The 23,943-nt window shown below is 39.6% G+C and overlaps 1 protein-coding gene across 1 annotated transcript; it reads left to right on the forward strand.

Annotated features, from left to right (window-relative positions):
- The first annotated feature begins 7,023 nt into the window (after positions 1–7,023).
- LOC127761268 (uncharacterized) lies at positions 7,024–10,876 on the forward strand. Its single transcript, XM_052285539.1, has 6 exons — positions 7,024–7,164; positions 7,248–7,334; positions 8,120–8,305; positions 9,419–9,634; positions 9,780–9,926; positions 10,502–10,876. Exons 1-6 carry the CDS (start codon positions 7,024–7,026, stop codon positions 10,874–10,876), a joined length of 1,152 nt encoding a protein of 383 aa, XP_052141499.1.
- The last annotated feature ends 13,067 nt before the right edge of the window (positions 10,877–23,943 follow it).

Here is a 23,943-nt window from a genome sequence, read left to right on the forward strand (position 1 = left end):
AATTGATTTCAAACTTTTTGGGTTGGGCACGATTTACTACTACCGATTAATTAAACCTATAAATCAGCTCTGAACATAATGGTGCCAGTTTCCTACGCAATAAACTATTAGTGAACATAGAGCATCACCATTCACCAAGTTATAACTGCTTTCGGTGCACAAGGATCTTTTCGAACCGACGTGACAATTGTAATAAATTTGCATTACAAAACCGAACATCTATTGAGGGGACAAAACTCTAAACATATATAGCTGTCGATTTTCATGCTTTTTCAGTTTGTTAAGGAGGGATCTACTATAAATTCCCAATTAGTTTCTAGCAGACTATGATCCATTCGCGCGGTATGACAAGAACATAGACAAGGTTTTAGAGCAAACAAAAATGGTGTTACGACACTCTGATGGTCATCCAACCACATTAAACCAGTCAGCAGCTTGCGTTCCTGAAAGCATAATATCATGAAAATCATTCACGGAAAATCTTAAGAGAAGGATGGCCCAGACAAATCATCTCGTTAGTAATATTGGAAATACACAAAAAGCACACCCCTCCCCTGTCGTGCCTATCTGATCAGCAACCACTTAAGATAATCAGAGCATTAATCAAGAAACAATGTGATTGTAGGACTCCAAATGCTCACTGCACACTAGCTAAGCTTTAGAATAACTAAAATGATAAGGTTACCTCAAAATATAACTAGAAATTCAGCGCATTATTGCAAACCAACGGCAACCAGATGATCGATTGATTCTTCTTCCCGGGAGCATAACTCGCAGGTGCCATGATTTTGTATGTTCCTTCTCTCCAGCCTGTCTGTCGTCCAGCATCGACCCTGAATTTTGCAGTTACCGCCGTCTAGCAAACTTACAGTTCATGAATTTACAGAATGCACCACAGATAAAATATGCTTCATTAGTTTCAAATCTAATTAAATTGCAAACATTGGCCCTGAATAGTCAAAAACAGACACAGCACAAAGGTGTTTAGCTAGTCACATCCATGAACCACTGCACGAATAGGGGGAAATAAATAGCATCTGAAGCAGTAATTCTCAACAAAATTTCAACCAGATCTATCTTTAGCATGATTTAATAATGCATAAAACAACATCATGCCTTAATTAAACTCTCTCCAATATCCATTTTATTTAGAGTGATTGGATAATAAATTCAGATAAGCTATCTACCATCTTCATTGCTCTAGTTTATTTAAGGAACCAATCAGCAGCACTAGACCACTGTTACTCTGGTTCACGACATCCATATCCACAAAACCCATGTTTTTCATGTGCTTGACATTCATTAAGAAACAACCAACTTAAGTATGAACTTTGCTGAAAGGACTTGAGAGTCTGAACTCAACCCAAGTCATGCAAAGTACACTTTAGGCCTAAGCAAACGAATGAAGTAAGTTTTTTTTACTGCCTTCAGTAGAGATAAACCAGGTAATACAATTAGTGCAACCTCGTTTACAGAAACTGATCTGCAATATTTCAAATCACTCACAGCCTTGCCTGATCAAGATTAAGAAACATGCCACTCGTGCCTATTTCAGAACATACTCGAGCACTCAGTCAGTTAAACCTCAACTAAGTTCATACATCAACAATTTTGAGATTTTGAGAAGGCCAGAAGGGCCAATTTGCTTTGAAACCATCCTAAAAATCTCGGAGTTGAAAAACACCATTATATGTGTCATTGACATGAGAGCCTAGGCTCTACACGTCATTCTCATCATACATACTGCACTGCCACATCCGGTTCTAGCATAACACACAGCACAGGAGAGGAGAGGGGAAGGAAGAAAGAAACTTACTGCGGAGAAGGTGACCACCGAAGGGGCAGTGCTGTGTTGCCGTCGCAACATCGCCTTGCACCGCAGCCGACCGAGGAAGGAAAGGCCGTAGTTGACCGGGCTAGAATCCCTACTGGGTTTAACCCAACGGGGATTCCCCGTGGGCCTCGATCTGGCTGTTCCTGCTCCAATCAAACAAGCCTCTCTAGTTATTAAATGAATTTTTTTCATTTTTAGATTTTTTTAAAAATATTTACAGAAATAATCTATCGGCCAAAAAAATTACAAAAATAGACCATGCCGCCCCAGAGGTGGGCGGCAAGCTGACGTGGCAGACGGCGCGGTCAACCCGCCGTCTGCCGCCGTCGGCCAAAATTGCATTTAGCCCCTTGCCGTCCCTACAAGGCTAAATGCAATTTTGGCAGCCCATAAAAAGCTTGGGGCTCGTACTTTTTGCATTTGGGCCCCTTGCCGCCCGACCCATATGCAAAAAGTACCCCCAAATGATTTTTCTATGTTATGTTAATAATAATTAAAGAAGTATTTATTGGTAAAACTTGTTAATATTGTTATAAAAATGTATTGAAGTTGGTTGTTTCGCAATTTCATATGTTAAGTAAGGTATTATTTTGTAACTTATTTGATGTATTAGTACTCGGATAATTGATATAGGCCTATCGCAGTCTCGGTCATAGAAACATTATATGGACTTAAACAAGGAGAATTATGTAACATGAAGAAATAGTAGTACAATTTGAACATGATACAACTATTTCCATTGCGGTTACATAGATGATATTAGATTCGAACTAGGAGGGAGATAGTGCAATAGTTGAACACAACGACGATGTAGTAATGGGACAAGGAAGCATGATAGTAGAAATTTCAATATGCCAAGTTGTCCGATAATAGCTAACCCCTACGTGAGGATCCCTCTCCTCTCTCAAATCGCGCTTTAGTAACCTTGTATTGCTCTGGTAGTTCAAGCTGCACAACACGGCTAGGTGGAGTTAGAACCCTTCTGGTGTCTATCCATTCTCTGTATTGACATCTCCTTGGTGGTTCCTGGGAGGAAAGAATAGATGTGAAGCGAGCAAAGTTAGTAAATGTTGTGAGAAAATAAGGATTCATGTAATCAAAATATTCTTACCATGAAATCATCGTCAAGAATATTTGGACAAACAAAGAACCTTCGACTCAATGTTGTAGGCTTTATGGAACGAAGAACCTGACAACGATCACCATACCTGCATCTTGGACGGGCTTCCCAAGGAGGTAGTGCCGTAGTTAGCACCCGCCAGTCGCACTGTTGTTCACGACATTGTCGTTCGTAAGCCGCTTTTCTCTATAAGTATTGCTCAGTACTTTCGGATGCGAAATACTAACGACCTTCTTGTAAACAAGTGGTTAGGTCGAGAACGGGATTTCCTGTATCGACCCACTCGATGTATGCGCAAGCCGTAGTACGGGTCTGCCAAATAGAGTAGTGTTACGAAGAATAAAACGATTGCCCATACGGAATGAATAAGCATATGCAGATAGTAAAATACCTCATGGTCATAGTTAGGACACCTAAAAAAGTGCCTTCCTCGAATATCAGGATTCCTCGAAGCCATTAGTTGGCATCGATCACCGCATAGGCAGAGAGGACGCTGGCACCAAAGTGGTAGTAGGTATACACAAGGATCTCTACGCCAGTTCGGATCCTCAACGCCCAGGCGTCTAGCCATTGACGAAAGAGAGAGTACTGAATGTGATTGAGTTCTGAAAGATTGTGAGGCCTCGCTCGTTAAGGCGACTTATATAGGCACCAAAAATCGAGTGATATCCCTGACATGTGAACGTGGCGGGGCATGGTGGGTACGCCTGATTGGCGCCGAAAGTTACATGCCTGATTGGCGCCGAAAGTTACATTGGTCGTATGCGGAAAATGGCGGGCAAATACTAGTATCGCACGCGAATAAAGGAGGCTGCATCGGTGCGGCAGAAAGTAGTCGTGCATGTGCCGAAAGGTATCGTGCACATATAATAACAACGTATTCATTACACAAGCATACAGTACTAGCATGTGAAGCAAATAAACAAAGAGAAGTCTGCTCTACTGGCCCTGCCCCGCGCCACGACCACGCTTGGTCCTCCGGGCCTGTGCTCGCACGTGGTCTTGGGAGTAGGTGAAACGATCCGGTGACACAGCACAGGTAGCACGAGTGTCTGGCGGCGGAGTGGCCTGCGCCTGGTCCTGCGTCTGCACCGGCGGTGCGCCTCCCAGCTGTGAGGGGCTGATGACGTCCTCTGTCGAGCCTGAAGCGAAGTCGAAGTCAGTGATGTCAAAGAGCAAGGTGGAAGCCACCAAGTGGTCCGACGAGGTCCCAGCATGGTCCAGTGGTGGACCCTGACTCGACGTGCCGGCTGCCTGTGACGAAGTCCCGGCGTACTGCCAGAACTACGCTGAGTGCGAGGTTGACGCAGCTGCCTGAGACGCTGACCCTGCAGCCTGGGAGAAGTGGGCGGCCTGCGTCGTAGCAAACTGGGCGAAACCTATACATCGACAACGGGACCCTTATAAGCTAAGACATAAAATGCATGTAAATTGATTGTCGAAGTACTGTTGTTTTTTTAAGTACCTGTGGGGGGCACAACATAAGGCCTAGCCGAGGAAGGCGGGGTGCTGAACGGTGCAGGAAACCCTGAAGCAATCGAATGAATCGACTCACATAGATGCGCGAGGCATGTACAAAAAAATCCTTAAAAATACTTACCTCCGTGCGGAAAACATGTATGCTTGGTAACAAATGACACTGTCCAATAATCCTTCCATTTTCCCTTATAAGCATGCACTCTCCAAGGACAACCATCTTTTTCCTTAACACACCAACTTCATATTGCGACCGGTTGGACTTGGCAACCCAAAACTCTCTATGAAGTGACACTGCAAAATGTTTTACCGCCTCCTTCATATCTTCTGCTCTAGTATAAATCGCTCCCTGAATAACCTCATTTTCTTTGTACTCCCATCTCACACTATCCTCTTCAGAGACGACCAAACCAGAAAAATCCTCACTAGCCCATTCTGCTGGATTAATATCCGTCTCATCATCTGACGAATCACCTTCCTCTACACGCTCATTGTCAGAATCCTCCCTCTCCATTTCATCCACAATGGCACCGACAGTCTCCCCCTCGTCGGCCACTCCACCTGGTTGAATGCCCACTGGAGCTACTACGCCCCCGTCCTCTCGTGCGTTGACCTCTTCCATAGAAGTCTCATTTACTTCAGCACTTGGTCCCTCGCCATCATCCATGTTCATCTGCACACCTGGATCCTTCAGGTGAACAAACGGAACCATAGCTAGAGGCCACACGCGTTGCAATGCATTTTCCACATACCATCTCCACACTCGAGAGTTTTGAACTGGCATTAGTTCCCAATAAAAACCCTCAGTTGCCTGACTTACTATAACATTGATTGTTATGTCACTTGTCTGTGGATCAACTCTCAAGCCCCTCATTAACCATCTTTTTATAGAAGGTACACTCCTCTCAGCCAGTCTATCAATTCCCCTTTTTGATACAATAAATTCTGACAAATCTACCCCAGTTGGCCCGTAACGGACGTTTCCTAGTCCATGGTAAACTTGGAATATTTGTTTGTTCGACATATCTATCAACAAAATAACTAGATCATATTACTCTTTCATGCAATAAACATCTACAACGTAATATATTCTTGTGTATGCCAATGCAACGGTAAAGTACTGATTCCAAACTAGCAGATCTACGTAGTTACCGATATCTACAATACGCACTTCTAGATTAGTACAACTAAAACCCTAAAAATATAATGCATTTATTCAAACAAAGTTTTTAAAAAATACACAGTATTTAACTCAATAGTCACATATAGGATCTATGAATATTACTTCAAATTGGCGTCTGAATCCGGCAGGACTTCGCCCCTTCTTCTCTTCTCCTCCCCTTTCTTCTTTTTTTTTTACTGGATTTGTGGGGGGAGGAATGAGGGCTGGGGGCTGGGCGGCAGGCCTTTTATAGGCAGCGAGGCCTGCCGCCCGACCAGAGGGCGGCAAGGGGCCGCCTGCAAAATGGACGGCCCCGGCTGGCTTTTTTGCATTGGGGCCCCTTGCTGCCCCAACAGAGGGCGGCAAGGGTTTTCCTGCAAAAAAACCTCCCTCCGTCACCGCCCGTCCCTCCCCCGTTTGCCACGTCAGCTTGCCGCCCCGGAGGTGGGCGGCAGGGTCTATTTTTGTATTTTTTTTGCCGATAGATTATTTCTGTAAATATTTTAAAAAAAACTAAAAATGAAAAAAAATTGTTATTAAATTAGGCCTCTTGGGTAGACATTGATGAGAAAAGGGCGAAAAAAATAACAGCACGATGGAATGGAATGGGGTGCAGACAAATCGATCTCTAAAAAACAGCTGCAGAAATACGACTATGGGATTGGGTTTTCACTCACTTAAATGAATGAACCAGTAAGGCAAAAGAATAAAAGAACTTGGGTTGAAAGCTAATACTCAATAATCTAGCAAGAATGCACCAAGCTGTCCAAGCACAAGTCCCAAAATCCAATCCATTCACATAGAGCCAAATCATGAAAATCGAGAGAGGGAAAAATGGAAAGCAAAGCTTAAAGTAAATCTCAAACAAAGTTCAAAGCCAATCCAAATCCTAATTTGTAACTAACTTTATACACATAATCAACTCAAACACTAACACAATTTTCTTTTGAAGAATCTAACATGAAAATTTTAAATCAAGAATCGGGAAAGATTCAACTTATTAAAAAGTGATAAATTTGAAGAAAATTAATACCACCTTATTTGAATATGTTACAAATTATGTAAATGTAAACCTTGATAGAACATCAAGACACTTGTCCCCTTCCTTTTCCTTCTGCCCTTGTTAATTGAATTTTGTCCATCTTATCAATAAATGAGGTATCGATCCAAATTGCGTATCGAGAAACAAAGTTATTTTAAAATTTAGGCATTTATATAAAAAGATGGAACCAGTGATACCTACAATTATGATGGTCGTTACTATATCATGTCTTGTGCAATAAATAATAGGATTTTCTATACAAGTAAATAAATGCATTAAATATCTTGCATTGATTGCAGCATAATACATTTTAAACAACTAGTTGTACCTATGAACCTATAAATATAATGGTGTACACACTATGAAATACACCACTCAAGATTTCCACAATGAAAGGAAACAATATTTTCCGAGTGGCCCTTTTGTCATATATTATTCTCACTATCGGAGGAAAGGAGCTCAAATCCACAAATAGTGGAGAAAACACAGGTCTAACATTCACAAATCAACAAGTTAATAAGACTGTTCAGGTATGTGCAAGACTATTGATCTTTTTTGGAGGGTGTATTCTGCATCGTTTGATGTCTAACAAGCATAGGTAACATAAAATTAGACAGAAGATGGTGATATATACGATTGTGTTGACGTCAATCAACAGCCAACCTTTAAACACCCGTTGTTCAAAGACCATGAAATTCAGGTAAACCACTTTCTCAAAGCTATTATTTGCTTTCACATGGTGGCTAAATTTGATTTAGTTTAAGTTTCGTCCAAAAATTATATGTAGATTCTTTCAAATTCATGATTATATATAATAAATAGGTACTGCAAGTTGTAGCTAAAATCATGATAGCAAAATTCTTTAAATTGGTTTTTATTCACGACAAGCCATACTATTTGCTTCCCATTCGTTCCATATTATAAGACGTTTTGGGTTTGCCCAAGGTCAAATTTCTTCAAGCTTGAACATGTCTATAGGAAAAGTAGCAGCATCTACAACACACAATTAGTTTGATTAAATTCACCATTGAATATATTCTATAGTATATTTTGTTTTCTATTGAAAATATTACTATATTTTTATATAAAGTTGGTTAAACTTGAACAAATTTGACTTAGAACAAACCCAAAACAACTGACAACATGAAACTGAGGGAGTGCATTTTATTAATATTCATTATTTATCTACTACTTAAACTCTCATTTAACATTAAGAAATGAAATAATTAACTTATTTTTGTAACTATGCTATTATCAACTATACATGCGAAGACTTCATGGATGTCTTTTGTCAAGTCTATATTGAGAATGTTATTTGTGCATGTAAAAATCACCCTATCCCTTATTGCCCATGACGAGTCATTGACACCTAGGCCCAAAACCCGCATATCATTGAGAATAAGGGATACGGTCAACTTTCAAGAGTAAATAAGGATTTTATCCAATCATTTACTATACGGTGACACAGTTTTACATCTCAAATAGATGGAACCAAGCTCTTCCCCCATAAGGTTGGATATCAAATCGCCACTGGTAGCTGCAGTCTCACATGCACAGTTGTCTACCATCGACTGCCCCATAGGAACAATTCCAATTCTGCGTAACAACAAACTGGACACCACGATGGTGCAAGGTATCAGCACGTTGGCTAGCAATGATTTACAACAACTGGTAAGTTTCTTCTCATAAAATTTTAAAATTATATAATGATCAAAGTCTGATTACGATCATACTGAATTTGTGTGTAGTCCCATGAACACAGGTTGCACACTACTATTTTCAAAACCACGATTGTGACTATTCATAACCTATTTATGGAATATGATCATTTTCAAATCAATCTTTGGATGTTAACATTAAAATTCTTAATGATAAACAATAAGATTAAATATATGTTGTGTCCATTGGTAGGACCAATTATATAGAAAACTATAATTTCAAAGCTTTAGTGCTATTTTAAGTAACAAGTAGCTTGTAATCATTCTGAAACTTTGATACTGTTCCATAAACATGATATTTGCTCACATGAATATTATTTCAATGGCATTGAAAGGATTATAAAATCTTTTATTGTACCCAATTTTACAAGTACTTCTTGAGAAGGTCAAATGATGTTGGTTCAAGTTGACAACAATAAGGGATTGGAACTTCTATGTAACTAGATGGTGCCTCATGCTTTGCTTTGAAATATATGGATGAATGAATGTTGAGTATTGTTGAAATGATGGATGGATACATTTTGAAATATTATAGAAAATATGTGGGAGATGATGATTTGACATGCTAGTGTGTTGAGCTATAGAATGTAATAAGTTGTAGATGATATGTCATGCTTGCATGAGCTTTAAATGTAACAGTTTATAGTGAATGATGATGTGGTATGGTTGTATGTTAAGCTTTAGAGCTAGTAGGCTCCAACTTAGAAGGTACTCCCTCTGTCCCAAAATATAAGGGAGCCTATCCAGATTCGTAGTACTCTACTAAAATGTGTTCCATCCAACCAAATTACCTTATATTTTCGGACGAAGTGAGTATAGATATGCCATCAAGTTAACTACAATAAGGGATTGACTTCTATGTAATATGTCATCATGTTGTAGCACTGAAACATGCATAAGTGGAAAATAATATCCAATGTGAGGATGGTATGTGGGCCTAGGACCCACATTGTCATCCTCACATTGGACATACCAATGATATTTTTCAACTCCATCATCTTATCTCTATAGTGTTTATGCTACTCTTTTCATTCACAACAAAATATCATTGGTTTTTTCATTGCAGGTAGCAGGAATCAAATATTGGGATGAGATATACGGATCACAGGCGTCAATAAATGTCTATGAACCAAAAGTGAAGCAAGATAGCAATGATCTTAGTGCATCATGGATACAAATTGGTAGTGTGCCAAAGGTAGGCAAAGGAGTTGGGATAGGTGCTGGGTCATGTGTTTATCCAAGCTTCAGTGGCGACAGCTTTGCTAGGTTCCATATTTCTTGGGTAAGGCATAAACAATTTTTTTTTACCATGTGCATAATTTTTTTTCAATAAGCATCTATAGTGACCATATAAATTTTAAAATAGGGATATCATAGATATATTTGATATATTTCCTTATTGACTTTGCAATAAATTTTGATAACAGGATAATGAAGAATTGAAAAAAAATTGTATTGATCATAATTGTCCTGGTTTCGTGCAAGTTAGTCGCAGTGTTGGTCTTGGAGGAAGAGTACATCCTATCTCCGTCTATAATGGACCACAATATGTAATAGATGTTCTTATTTTTAAGGTATTGTTCTATTCTTAAAATATGTATGATTAGTTATATTGGTTCCATGTCTAGGCATGCAGTTTTTGTACAAGGTAAAGCTCCTAGATTTTTGTTTTCTTGCAAAACTAGTCAGTTCACTATAATATTAGTTGAACTATCTATGATAATTAAGTAATCATCTCATACTCAGATACTTTATATGCATGTAAGTAAATTTCTTAAAATGAATTTTTTTGTTACAATTCCATTAAAACAAGAGAAATTACATAAGGCTCACCCACATAAATAATTATATAATATTTGTGCACGATCAACATAAAAAATGTTTGGGCATGAAAAATATTTTTGAATTGTCTAGGTATGAAATATATAACTATAGTAAGTCGAGTAAGCATAACTGAAACCATTTTAGTTGCCTTCTGAAATCAATATGGCTACAATTGTCATACATCATGAAACTAGCCCAAACCAATTCAAACCAAGATGAACTAATTACATTTTTCCGAGTTTGATAACTCAAGACATATTAGTGTTCAATGCTCATTTTACTTCAAACTACGGAGTATTTACAATATATTTTTTATTTATATTAGGATCCAAAGACTAAGAATTGGTGGCTAGCATATAGTTCAAATAATACACCTATTGGATATTGGCCGAGTTCACAATTTTCATCCATGAAGGACAAATGTAATTTTGCATTTTGGGGTGGATATGTTCAAGGTCCAACAGCTTCTTCGGACCCTCCACAAATTGGTAGTGGGCACTTCGCTTCTGAAGGATTTGGCAAAGTAGCTTTTGTTAGGAATATTCAAGCTATTGAAGATGAGAACAACAAGCTGGTTACCCCAAGCATCCGTAGTGCCCATCCTCGAGCCGACAATCCAAAATTATACACCTATGATGACTATGGACTTAATGATGATGGTATGCATGTATACTACGGTGGACCGGGCAAATATAGCTAATGGTGTGCTTTGCAAACTGTAGTATCATAAGTTTTTTTATTGGAAATAATGAGATTCAAAGGCTACATATGTGGCATCATAACACCTTGCATGCACTTTGCTCCTATGATAGTTCGATGTAAATTGTGAAGAGAGATTAATTTTGCAAACAAGAATTGAACTAAATAACACACTTCATTCCCCAAGAGCCAGTTAGGGCCACGCCATCTGTAGCTTGCACATCGTCTAGTCTAACAAAGGTCATTATCCAAGCCTTTTTTATTCAACACCAAGCCCATTATCCAAAAAAATTCAACATCAAGCAGCCTTTGAAATATGAAGGTGTTCTCTCTGCACATAATTGCTATCCTATCCTACCTAAACTTCAGAGAAATAGGAATGAGAACGGGATTACACGAGGATTTTGGTCTCTCTCAAGCAAGGTCGACTCTCTCATCCTATGCATTCTAGTTGGGAGGGACCGGCCTAATAACTTTCGCCAGAACTTTTCGGTGCAGCTGCGCCTTACTCTCCTGGTAGCTTATGGGCCTTATAGGTCAAGCCCATGTATGGATATTTTTTTGTTTTTCTTCTTTCAATTCATTTTGAACAATTGGAAGTTACCTAAATACTGTATTGTAAGTTTTTGATATATTTTGAATTATTTCTATAATTTTCTACTCGTCTCTGAAATTCGAGAAATAATTTGTAACCAAGACTTTTTTAAATAGATTTATTTCAAATATTAAAAATGTGAGTTAACTTTCAACTCAAATTTTGAAACTTCCAACTCGGATTTGAAATTTCAATTCAAATTTTGAAACTTTTAGCTCCAAATTTTTAAAAATTTACCCAAAAAACACTAGCTAAAATTTGAAAATTTCAACTCAAATTGTGAAACTTTTTCATTCAAATTTTTGAAACTTTCAACTTACTTATAATATAAAACGGAGGGAGTACTTCAAAAGAATCAAGGTCGGATCTAGAGTGTAACAAGCGGGGCCCTTGGCCCCACTCAATTTAGCAGTGACTGGGGGCAAATGGCCCTTTGACACTTTTTACTTTCTTAGTCTACCTAAGTGGTAAATCCTTACCCCTCACTCATACTATTTTCTGTCTCCGCCCCTAAAAAGAATCAAGCGACGGATGAACACGACGCATCCTCCTCGTTGCTGGCCGCCTTGCACCCGCCGCCGCACACCATGCAGACGGCGACCACAGCAACGGCCACAGCCACCATCGCCCCAGCTATCTGGACGCCGCGGCCCCGCCCGGTGACGATGTGGTTCACCGTCATCCCTCTCATCTGAAGCTCTGGATGGATTGGGCTGTGCGACTGAATGTCTGAATCGTGTCGACTGGCTTTATATTTTGCAGCTACAGATTGCTTATGAGCTTAAACACTTTCTCGACCAGTCCTTAATTTCAAAAGTGTTCATTGCCCGTAAAAAACGAAGCCTTGTCGGCGTGGCCACTGCCTGAAATGCACCAAGAAGTAGCAATGCACACTCTTTTCGTCCTTTTCTAGATGGATTTTACCCGATCAAAAGATTGTAGCATTAGACACTCTTTCTTCTTTGGTATTTCTGATGGTTTGCTTACAAGATGATTACATAAATACCGACTCGAGCTTTTCAAATTTCAACACGTTGTAAACAAGAGCTCATGTCATCTTCCATTGCAATTACAGCCTCTAGTTTGGGCAATCTCTAGCATGTTTTGTCGACAAGGACAAAAAGGCCGAAGGAGGATAGTATCTTGATCATGAGCAAGCACTGCAGGTCCATTGTTACTGTCAGAAATGTGATACTGTATGTAAAGAAATATCATGAGTCCATTGCAGGAAGAACAGCATTACGGTATGTTCAGAAAAGAATAGTTAACTTACATATCCCCTTCATAAATCTGCACAAACTCTCTCAAACCTTTTTGTAGAATTCACAGCCTCTCGGAAGAGATTCAACTCTGAACCAATCCACTCCGAACCAATCAATGTAAGGACAGGAGACTATTATATGAAGCAAAATATATACCTTTGTTTGCTCCCTAGTTCCATCTCGTGGGCCCAAACACGCAAGTAATTTGACGCGTGGATTAGTTACCCGATGGGCCTCTCCCTCCAGCGGCAGCCTATATGGGAGGCCTCCAGCTGCAGTGTGCACTCAGCTCAGCGCCTCACTTTTCTTGCTTGGTTCAGGTTCAGCCGTTCAGTGAGGCTTTATTTAGTTCCTGAAATTAGGGAGAAGTTCGGGAAAGTTGGTAGTTTGGAAAAAAAAGTTGAAAATTTATATGAGTAGAAAAGTTTTGAATGTGATGTGATGTGATGGAAAGTTGAGAGTTTGAGGAAAGTTTGGTGTGAACTAAACAGGGCGAGTCGATGTCCGGTGAAGTTCAGTCCGATAGTCAGTCTGTGTATATATCTGTATCAATCTTTGCTAGTCCACAGGTTGTAACTGCACAGGGGGTGAGGGGGTTAAAACGAAAAAAAAGGAACCTAAGAAAAATCAAATCAAGAGTTGGAAAAGGTTCAATTTGTAAAAAGAAAAAAGGGACAATATGGAGAAAATTAATAGTACCTACTTTGAATATGTTTTTTTTTTCTAAATGTAAGTCTATAGACTTCAAGACAATTATCCCCTGCATTTTCCTTATGCCCCTATTAATTGAATGTTGTCAGTTTTACCAACAGAAGAGTGCTATCAAATTTATAAATAAATGAGGTATCGATTCTAAACGTGCGTCAGGAAATAAGGTTATTTTAAAATTTATACAGTATAAAAAGAGATGGAACATGGAAGCAATGATACTTGTGCAATTACAAGACGGCCATTACTATATCATATCTGATGCAATTAATACCGGGATTTTCTATGTCATTAAATGCATTGTAATTTAATGTTTGTATATCTTGCATTAATCTTACTCCATATCTCTTAAATAGCACCAATGATACCTATAAACCTATAAATATAATGGTCTACGCAGTATGAAATAGACCACTCCAGAAATTCATAATAAAAGAAAATAATATTTTCCGATTGACCCTGTTGATATCTTGTTCTAAGTATAGGAGGAAAAGAGCTCAAATCCGTAAGTTTTGCCATGAAATAGCTGCTCTCCAAAAGCTCACGACCTGACGATCTCGAGATAAACACCCGGATTTAGTTAATCAGATCACCCCAGATATAATAGCATGCTATAATCCAGCTATAAATATATTTTAAGTAAATAAAAGAGAAGAGAAAAGAGCAGCAGGCTACAGATTTATAACCAGCTGTAGCACGGACTTCAAGACGCAGTGTGTGTATGACAAGTAGGACCAGGTATTAATAGTGTACTCCCTCCGATTTCATTTTAATTGACGCTTTAAACAATGACACGCTCTACAAGATATACCTTTGACCTTATTTTTCTATTATAATATATACAATAAATAAATGCATATTTACTTTTATTATAGTGTTTTGAAAGACAAATCTATATATGTTTTTCTAGTTTCTTTAAACTAAATATTTTTAAAGTTATTGATGGTCAAAGTTATAAAAGTTTAACCTCAACCTTGTCCAAAACGTCAATTAATATAGAACCAGAGGGAGTAGTATGAGGGAGTAGTATGTAACTATTGTACGAATTAGCTATTAAATTAACTATAGATGATTTGAAGCTAGTAGCTGGCTATACTATTAAACTTGCTCTAAGAGCACCCGCAATGGTAGAGTAAGGTGCTCTCTATAAAACATGTACATCTCAGTAATATACTAGATTAATAGTAAACCACCTCAATAGTATGTCTACATGGGTACCTATAGCTCTCTAATGCATTGCATCGTTTTTCTCTATAAACTATCTCCAGGTTAGTAGATAGCTTTACTCTCTCTTCATTTAATCTCTTCCAAGTAGGAAAATATACTGACATGGATCTCTTGTAAAAAGCATATAAATAACCATTGCGGGTGCCCTAATCATCCTCCACCATTGCCAATTAATCCTCTCCCGGTGATTGCTTTGTCGGTGACAGCGTGTGTGAAAGCTCGCGCGGGCGCGGCTACGGCAACGGCGAAGGCGTGGTGCGTTGAGATTCGTGCAGAGGACGGCGCCGGGTGCCTCGAGATGCTCGTCGCGGAGAAAGAAAACCGCGGAGTACGCTGCAGCGATGGTGTCGTTAAAACTGAAGGAAATGCTGCCGCGCGCGTGCTGTGCTCTGCTCGAGTTACAGTGTACACTGGTGAGCTTAGCTAGGGAATATGATTGATTAATCCATTTGATTACCCTATCATGTCGGCCAGCTGAAAGAGAAAAAAAAAAGCTAACTAAATTTATGATAAGGTTCATCAATTAGTGAAATCATATTTCAATTAGTGGTTTCAGTTGATACTAATACTGTACAATGCCATTCTGAGATAGTAGTACTGTGATCCAAGTAGACTGCATGCTCCAGTGGTCCGGGCCGGCCTGCATACTCATCGATAATCAGCGAGCCATATTTTGGCACCCGTACTAGTTTACCACTCATGGCCGTGTCACAGCATACAGGCCACTTGTTTGTATTTATAGGACTTTTGTCCCCGGTTGGCGACGACGGTTTGTACGTACGCAAGCATGGGCCGGCAGCTGTCTGTGAAAGAAAAAATTTAGTGCTCCCTAATTTTACACGCAGTCACGAGATTCTTTTCTAGTCTTATTAAAAAATATAATATATAAAATATAAGTTATATATAAAGTATTATTTATATTTATCATCTAATAACAACAAAAATACTAATCATTAAAAATTTAAATAAAAGCAGTAATTAAAATTGGACATGAAAACTTATAACTTCGTTTGAAATGTGCCGGAGTGAGTACTCTTTAATCTAGGGGAAGTACTTTTACTACACTACTGTAAGGTGGTCAGAGAACACAGCTGCGGTTGCCCGTACGATTAAGAGCTCCGCCCGTCAGATTGCTGCTGGAAAATGGAAATCTGCTTCGCTGTGCCATGTGCGGCCTTTTTACTCTCCGTTTTTACTTACTGCAGGATGTAGGAGTACATCAGTACCAGTACTACATGTAATGTACTCCCTCCATCCAAAAAAATAACAAACCCTGATTTTCATGTCAAACGTTCGACCGTCCGTCTTATTTGAAAAAATTATGAAAAAGATAAAAAAACAAGTCATGCATAAAGCATTAATCATGTTTTATCATTTAACAACAATGAAAATACTAATTATAAAAAAAATCTATATAAGACGGATAGTCAAACGTTGGATACGGAAACCAGGGTTTGTCTTTTTTTTGGACGGAAGGAGTATGTAATAGTCTCTCCATCCCATAATATAAGACAATTTTTCTGTGGATCTGAACATCCTTGTTACAATGAATCTGGACAGACCACTCAAAATTTATTGTGCTATAATATATCAAATTCACTTAAAATTTCTTATATTATGGGACGGAAGAAATACTTGCTGCTACATATGGGGCACTACAGCTTGGTGGCAAACTGGCAATGGCCGGGCAGGCCGGAACATGCCCGGTGGCAGCGGCAGCCAAGACGGCCATAAGACTAGCACCACCTCATGCAAATCAGGTTTATCTTACCGGAGCGAGGGATTACCCATCTCCTGCAGTAAGCTTAGTTACCACGAACCAAGAAAATTGAACAACTTTTATGAAAAAAATAAAAATTTTGTTGGAATATTTTTGAACTTGGTCGATATATGTCGGGTTGATATATATGTACTACTTTAGAAGCGGAGCTACCCCTTTTTTCCCACTATCATGGTTCCTTATAAAAATAACAACTCCCTAAAAACACCATCTCAACCAAAAAAAAAAAGAAAAACATTATCCCATTCAAATTAGGGTTTACACGTGAAAATCAACCCACGAGGAAGACCATCCAACAAAAATACCATCCACCAGAAAAACCAAATAGAAAAATCTAGTTGTACACTTGACTTTCCATGAGAACTATAATAAGTAAAAGACTATAAGACCCCTTTGATTCGAAGAAAATTCATAGAAATTCTAGAGGATTTCATTCTTATAGGAATCTTTCCTATATAACCCTTTAAATCAAAAGAATAAATCCATAAATCCTATAGAATAATATGAAATTCCTATGGAATGCCTAATACCTTGCAAGTTTTGGAGGAAATCTAATATAAGGTAGAACCTCATGAAAACTTTCCTTCAAATCTTTATCTCTCCTCTAATTATTCTACTTTTCCTGCGGTCCAATCAAATGGTCATTCATATGTTATTAGAGTGTTTTGCAATCCCTTTTTTACATTTGCATTCACATCAAAATCCTGTGTTTGTTCTATTCCTATGTTTTCTCAATCTTGCGATTCAAAGGGCCCTAAGTAGTATGTGTGGCCTAATAAAAACAAAAAATATTTATCAGTCAAGAAAAATAGATCTAAAACACCGTACTAGAAAAATATGAAAAGTACTTCATTTCAGATTCCAAGAAAAAAAATCTGAGTTCATTTTCAAAATAATTGAAAATTATTTCCCATTTTCAAAATGATAGTAGCCTGATCGTATTCGTTTACATTTTTTAAAAAAAAATTGATTTCATTTCTATTTATGAAACTCTCCGAAAAATTCCAAGTGATATTTCCCATTTTCTAAAACGCGTCTAAAAACCAAAAACTTTTGAACCGCTTTCATCCCTCATCGTCGCTAAGTACTTCTTCGGCGTTCCGGCTTGCCAAGTGCCAACTGGACACATTCTATTACAATGAATTTGGATATTCAAAATGAACTATATTAACTGTGTTTAGATCCAAACTTTAGATCTAAACTTTCAATTTTTTCCATCACATCAATCTGTCATACACACACAACTTTTTAGTCACATCGTACTAATTTCAACCCAAACTTTCAACTTCAGAAGTAACTAAACACAGCTATTATGGACGGAGAGAGTATCGTACATGTATTGCAGTTGAGGCAACCGTGCAACGAGACTCGCCTGCTAACATTGTCCAAGCAGCAGGGCAAACCAGCCAAGCTGCCAGACCAGCCATCATTCACCATTACGACTGTAGAAATACCAGTACCAATGTACTACTGCAAGTACGTATAGGATTAGTCGCTAGAGAAGTATAGTGAGGTAGGTGCGCCACTCCGGCCGGAGCAGCATGGATAGAGCTTTTGATTATAGGATACAGTGTTTGAAGTTGTTGCTACTCCGGCGCAATTCATCAGCAGGCCACTGCCAACAGGCAACAGGCCAGCACTCACTTTGGCCCTGTTATTTTCACTTTTTCAGGGGTGTACTCCTACTCCGTTGGATTAATACCGTGTATTATTTGTATTTGATCCATGCTTTTAAAATTACAGTATGTTTTTTTTAAAAAATATTCTTTTCTACCACATTGTTCAGACCGTCTGTTCTAAATTATTTATCAAGTTTATTTTTTAAAAAAATAATGTATTTTTATAGTTAATTAGATAATTCACTATAATACTAGTAATGCGAATAACGTATTTCAAAATGATGGAAAATTGGCAATGTCATTATAACTTAGTATTATATAGTTAATAGTGCTCCCTCCATCTTAGAATAGATTAATCTAGTACACTAATACTACCAATCTCATCATATGTCTGTTCAAATTTATAATGTTAAAATATGTCACATCTTATATTAATTTAAAAAATTTATTCTATGACGAAGGTTGCACTACAGTACTTCTACTTCCTATCCTATAGGTAGCCAATCCGAACAAAGACAAGTTGTGTTGTCACTACCCCATAGAGCAGGTATAATAGTAGGTTATAAGCCAGTTGCAAACACATTTTAAAGAGATAAATAAGAAGAGAGAAGAGCAGTGAGCTACAGATTTGTAGCCAGCTGTAGCACGGACTTCAAGACGCAGCGTGTATATGACAGGTGTGACCAGATATTAATAGTGTAGTATATAACTATTGTATGAATGAGCTATTAGATTGGCTATAGATAAATTGGAGCTAGCAGTAGGCTATACTATTAAACTTGCTCTTAATTATACCTGAGTTAATCTGTCATCGATCGCAGGCACTTCAATTGGCACAGTGACCTAAACCTGTATTCCTAGTGAGCCCAGCCAAGAAACAGAGGGGAAGAAAAAACATATAGCAACTGATATTGAGCACAGTGACAGGGGGCCCACCCAGCAGTGCCCCCTAAAACCAGATCAGTGGCTGCGAAAAGACAACACTACCCCTGTCCCTGAGCTCCCTGCCCCCCTTAGCCCTGTACCATCACGGTTTCATCAGATAAGAGACTCGTCTTCAGGCTTCAGCGTTTGCATCATGCATCAGCTCACAGCAAGGTATATAGCCAACTAATAACTCCAAATTATCTATAATTAATTTAATAGCTAATTTATACAATAGTTACATACTACACTATTAATATCTGATTCTATCCTATCATACACATATTGTGTCTTGAAATCCGTGTTGCAGCTGGCTATAAATCTATAGCCCACATGCTCTATGTCCAGATTTGTTGCGCTAGGATATGTCCCATCCTAATATTAGGTTGGTTTTTTTTAAGTACGGAGAGAGTACAAGTACCTGCTCTCAGATGGGCAAAAGAAAAGCACAGCGGCAGGCAGGATTTGTAAAATCTCGCGGTTCTCGCCGTTATCATCTGTGCTAATCTTCTTAGGTTTTATAATCATAATAAACCTCACGGTAAACGTATGGTTTTCACGATAACCTCCCGGTTTTCGTAGAATGACGGTAATCCCATTTAAACGGTTTGGTGATGGCTGAGACGGCAGGCAGAGCAGCGCCGTATCCGTCGTCTACTCCGACAAAAACGGCCAAAAACCGGGCTTGGCCATTACGGTCTCCGGAAGGATGTCGATGCCGACACGGATCATCGATCCGTCCGTCCGTCCGTCCGTTGCGTCGCACGCTCCATCTGCAGAATTCTGCACGCGTTCGTGCATGCATGCACGCACCCGCACCCCACACACACCCCCACTCGGGCGGATGCATGCGCGCAACCGACGAAACGAACTAAATTCACCCTCCAAGTGCCCCAGCCACATGCCTGGACCTGCAATTAAAACGCTGCGCACTTCTCCGTAGCAAACCATGGTAGTACACCCTTCCACACATCTGCTTGTTTTTGTTAGCGGTGAAACCTATTCCCATGGCCTCTGACTGACTTGGATAAAACTTTTATAGTACATATCAGGTTTAAAGGATAAAGCTAGAACTTTACTCTTTTCGTTCAAAAATAAAGCAATTTAGTACAGAATAGTGGATACATCAAAATATTATAAATTTAGCAGATTTATATCTAAATTTATAATACTAAGATATGTCTTATCACGTATTTTAAGACAGGGGAAGTAAAAGACAAATATACGATTGAAAAAACTCTAAAATTTATATTTGGTTATATTTTAGTACTTTCTTCATGCTTAGGGCCCCTTTGAATTGCAGGATTAAAAAAACGGAGGAATAGGAAAAATACGGTATTTTGGTAGGATTGCAAGTGTAAAACATAGGATTACAAAACACAGGAAAAATATAGGAATGACCGTTTGATTAGACCGCAGGAAAAATGCAGGAATCACATGAGAGAGATAGACTCAAGGAAAGTTTTTCAAGAAGTTAGAGTGGATGTTAACTTTCCTACGTTTTTGCTCTAGAATTGTAGGAATAAGAAATTTTCTACGTTTTTTCTTTTCTCATTCCTACAAATCAAAGCATGAATAGTGTAGGATTTTAATTTCTTTGTTTTTCCTCCAATTAAAAGGAGGCCTAAAATGTTTGTAACATTTCCTGATGGAGGGCCTAGGATTTAATACAGCAAGAGTACTTACTTAGACACAGGAGTGTACGACGTACATATACATGTACTAGGGCACTGTTGGGTATTTATTGGCGAAGCTGTAGGAACATGAAGGAGCTGCTGCTAGTATCCTAATGTACAGTAGTAATAGTGCAAATCCCTCTCATCTTTCCGTTGTACTGGTAGGAGCAGTGCAGTGCAGGCCAGATCGGGGCTGGGTGTGGCCTGGCCTTTGGGTCCTTGGGTCGCTGGGTGGGTGGTCCCGAGTTGGATGCGTGTGGTGGTGGTCGCGTGGGGGTGGGCCGGTGTTGGGATGCGGTCGCCTGGGGCAGGCGTGCACATGGAGTAGGCAGGCAGTGGTAGTAGAAGTGTACTCCTAGCACCATCTGCCCAACAATTGACTCGTTCTCACCATGCCTCCTTCCTTCCATTGATCAGTCCCTTCCCTTTTCACACGCATCAGGTCATCCCAATTCACAGCAACCGACCACTACCCCCAAGCTCCAGCCAAAATTTAAATTTTAAATAAATTTTACAGAACTGTATTATGCATTGAGGCTGTTTCGCTACTGGGTTTGGAGCTGCGTCACAATCACTAACTCTAGCTTTAGCCAATATTTAAATAATAAATAATATTTCACGGAACTATAAGGGTAGCTCCAGCTCCATTGCTTCACCTAAAATGGGAGTGGAGTTGGATGAAATTCTCTCACAAAATGAACTAGAGAGGTGGAGTTGGAGTTAAATTTATGAATTGGAGCTCTATCAAACAGACCCTAAGTATCAAGGTTGTTTCGCTAGAGGGTTTGGAGCTGCGTTGCAATCACTACCTCCAGCTCTAGCCAAAATTTAAGTTTTAAATAAATTTCACGAAACTATGAGTATATAGTCTGTTTCACTGTTGGGTTTGGAGCTGCGTCACAGCCAGCATGAACAGTACCGCACACACGTAGCAGCAGTCGCCTGCTGAATAGCCCAATTTTGCTACAACTTGTAATATTTTGGATACTTCAAAAAATTACAAGAATAACAAATAGTATTTTTTTTATCCAAAAAAAGTAATTTTATACCATGTAGATGAGCCTAGCTTGTAAGAACTTAAGTGTAGTGGCAGTGGCCCCAAATTTATCGGATATATAGGTTGTAGGTTTCTAATAAAATCATATGCTATATATTCTTGTGGTAGCTCCTAATGCTTCATGGAATACGCAGCCTACTGATAGTTTTTTTATAAACTAGTTAATTGTAGATTTATAGAATTTAACTACTCTTTAAATTTTAATTTTAGATATGATTTTTAGGTATTTTTGGAGTTGATTTTAATGTTTTGATATCATACTTTATTTTCCGTACTTTTAAAGCACTAAGGTGGGGAGCTTCTCCCACTCTGCACGAAAAATAGTGTGATTTTTCGTTAAAGTATGTTTAATTAAGTGTTAGCTTAAAAACTTAAAAAATGATTAAATTTATTTTTAAGTAGCTTGTCAGTAGAATATTTTAGAAAATACAGTGTACGTGAAAAATGAGAGTGTAGAAGTTGTACAACCTAATTATACAAATTATACCTGTTAATTATTGTGATTGTTTGGTGCTATTTTCCTAGAGCAAACGATCAATAGAGCAAACTCACGTTTAATCTGTCACTGTCAGTCTGACACCCAAATTACTATCTTCAAGATCACCATTACTGTAGTTAATTACCACTGCTTAATTAACTACAGCCTAGTCTAGGAGTGAGCTAGTGACTGCAACAAGTGGTGTAGGAGTAGTGTTCCAGTGCAGGGCAGTGCAGCAGTAGTAGTAGTGTGGCAGTGCAGTGGGGCTGACAGGTGGGACCCACGCACGGGCGTGCCTCCTGGAGCGGGACGCGCTGGCTTGCCGAGCTCGAGCTCCCCACCCACCGTGGAATGGGTACGTGAAATCCGGGGGAGAACGCCTTCCGATGCATTTTGCCATTGCCCTCACCCCTCAGGGGCAGCACCGTCATTTCCCTCCCTCTCCCCCACCACCTCTTCGTGCGCTCGCTCGCCGCAGATCTAGCTACACTAGCCGCCCTATTTCAGGTCTCCAGCGCCATTGCCGCGTGTGGATTGGACGCTTCAAAAGCCTTTTTAGCCACCTCGTAGCCTCTCACAAGTACTACATTTTCATCTCGAAAGAAAGTGAAATCATCAAGAACTTGGTGAGAATCGATCAAAGAGCAGTGCCAGCTGCAGCTGCAGCAGAGGATCGGAGGAGGAAGGGGGAGAAGAGGAGATCGGGGAGTGGAGAGACGAAAAGCAGCAGCAGTAGGTGAGTTGGAAGTTTACTGCTGCTGCTTTGCCTTTGCATGGATACGTTTGATCTTTTGGTCTAAAGCGTGCTCTTGTAGGGAGAGAGTACAACGTCGTCTGCAACTGCATTGCATTGTCCATGGATTTGTTTATAGAATATATCTTGAGCTGTGCTGGCTTTCGCTTTCTTTTACATTGCCTTTCTCTTTTTTCTTGCAGTTGCAGCAGCAGCAGCATGGAGGAGAGAGTGAAGATTGGAGGAGACGGCGAAGAAGAAGAAGAAGAAGCAGAGGAGGAGGCGCCATTGGAGGTGGTGAGGGCAGCGAAAAGGAGATTTGGGGTGGTGGTGGTGGTGGGCCCACCCCCCAGCTGAGGAGGAGCAGGAGAAGGAAGAAGAGCGAGGAGGAGAGGATCTCCTCTCACGTCAAAGGAGAGGGAAAGCAGCATAAAGGCAGCAGCAGCTACTGGAGGAGAAGAGGAAGCAAGAGAGCTCAGCTTCACTACTTCACTGGCTCGGCCAACCAAAGCAGCAGTCGAAAGCGAGAAAAAAAGCTTAAGAAAGAAAGAAAGCTAGCTTCAGTGAGAGTGAGAGTGTGGGGGGAGATAGAGAGAGAGAGAGAGAGTCTAGTGTGTGTCTTGAGAGAGATATATAACACCAACAACTCCCAGCTGTGTGTGTGTGTGTGAGAGAGAGAGAGAGAGAGAGAGAGCATCTGGTTCTTGTACCACCACCACCACTGCCCCCTTTGCATTGTCCCTCCCTGGCCACTTCTTTCTCCTTCTCCATTTTGTGCCTAGCGTACAAGGAGGTGCCCTGCTTGCTGCTGCTGCTGTTCGGAAGCTATGGCATTGCAAGAAGAAGAGGAGGATGATGAAGAAGATGATGAAGAAGGGGAGAAAGAAGAAGAAGAAGACGGTGTCAGGGTGCGTGGGGAGCTCTGATTTCTCCTTGTCCTGAGGTGTGCTGTCCACTTGTGGATGTAGTAAGATATTGGCACAATAGGCTCAATCACTTTTTTCTTTTC

This window comes from Oryza glaberrima, chromosome 2 (genome assembly GCF_000147395.1).
Source record: "Oryza glaberrima chromosome 2, OglaRS2, whole genome shotgun sequence".
In the NCBI taxonomy this organism is placed as follows: domain Eukaryota; kingdom Viridiplantae; phylum Streptophyta; class Magnoliopsida; order Poales; family Poaceae; genus Oryza; species Oryza glaberrima.

Excerpts from the sequence above, each read along its gene's own strand:
- LOC127761268 (XM_052285539.1), top strand. The coding sequence starts at position 7,024 with ATGAAAGGAAACAATATTTTCCGAGTGGCCCTTTTGTCATATATTATT. Across the intron at positions 7,335-8,119 it reads TCAAAGACCATGAAATTCAG|ATGGAACCAAGCTCTTCCCC; the intron begins GTAAACCACTTT and ends CATCTCAAATAG. Across the intron at positions 9,927-10,501 it reads TAGATGTTCTTATTTTTAAG|GATCCAAAGACTAAGAATTG; the intron begins GTATTGTTCTAT and ends TATTTATATTAG.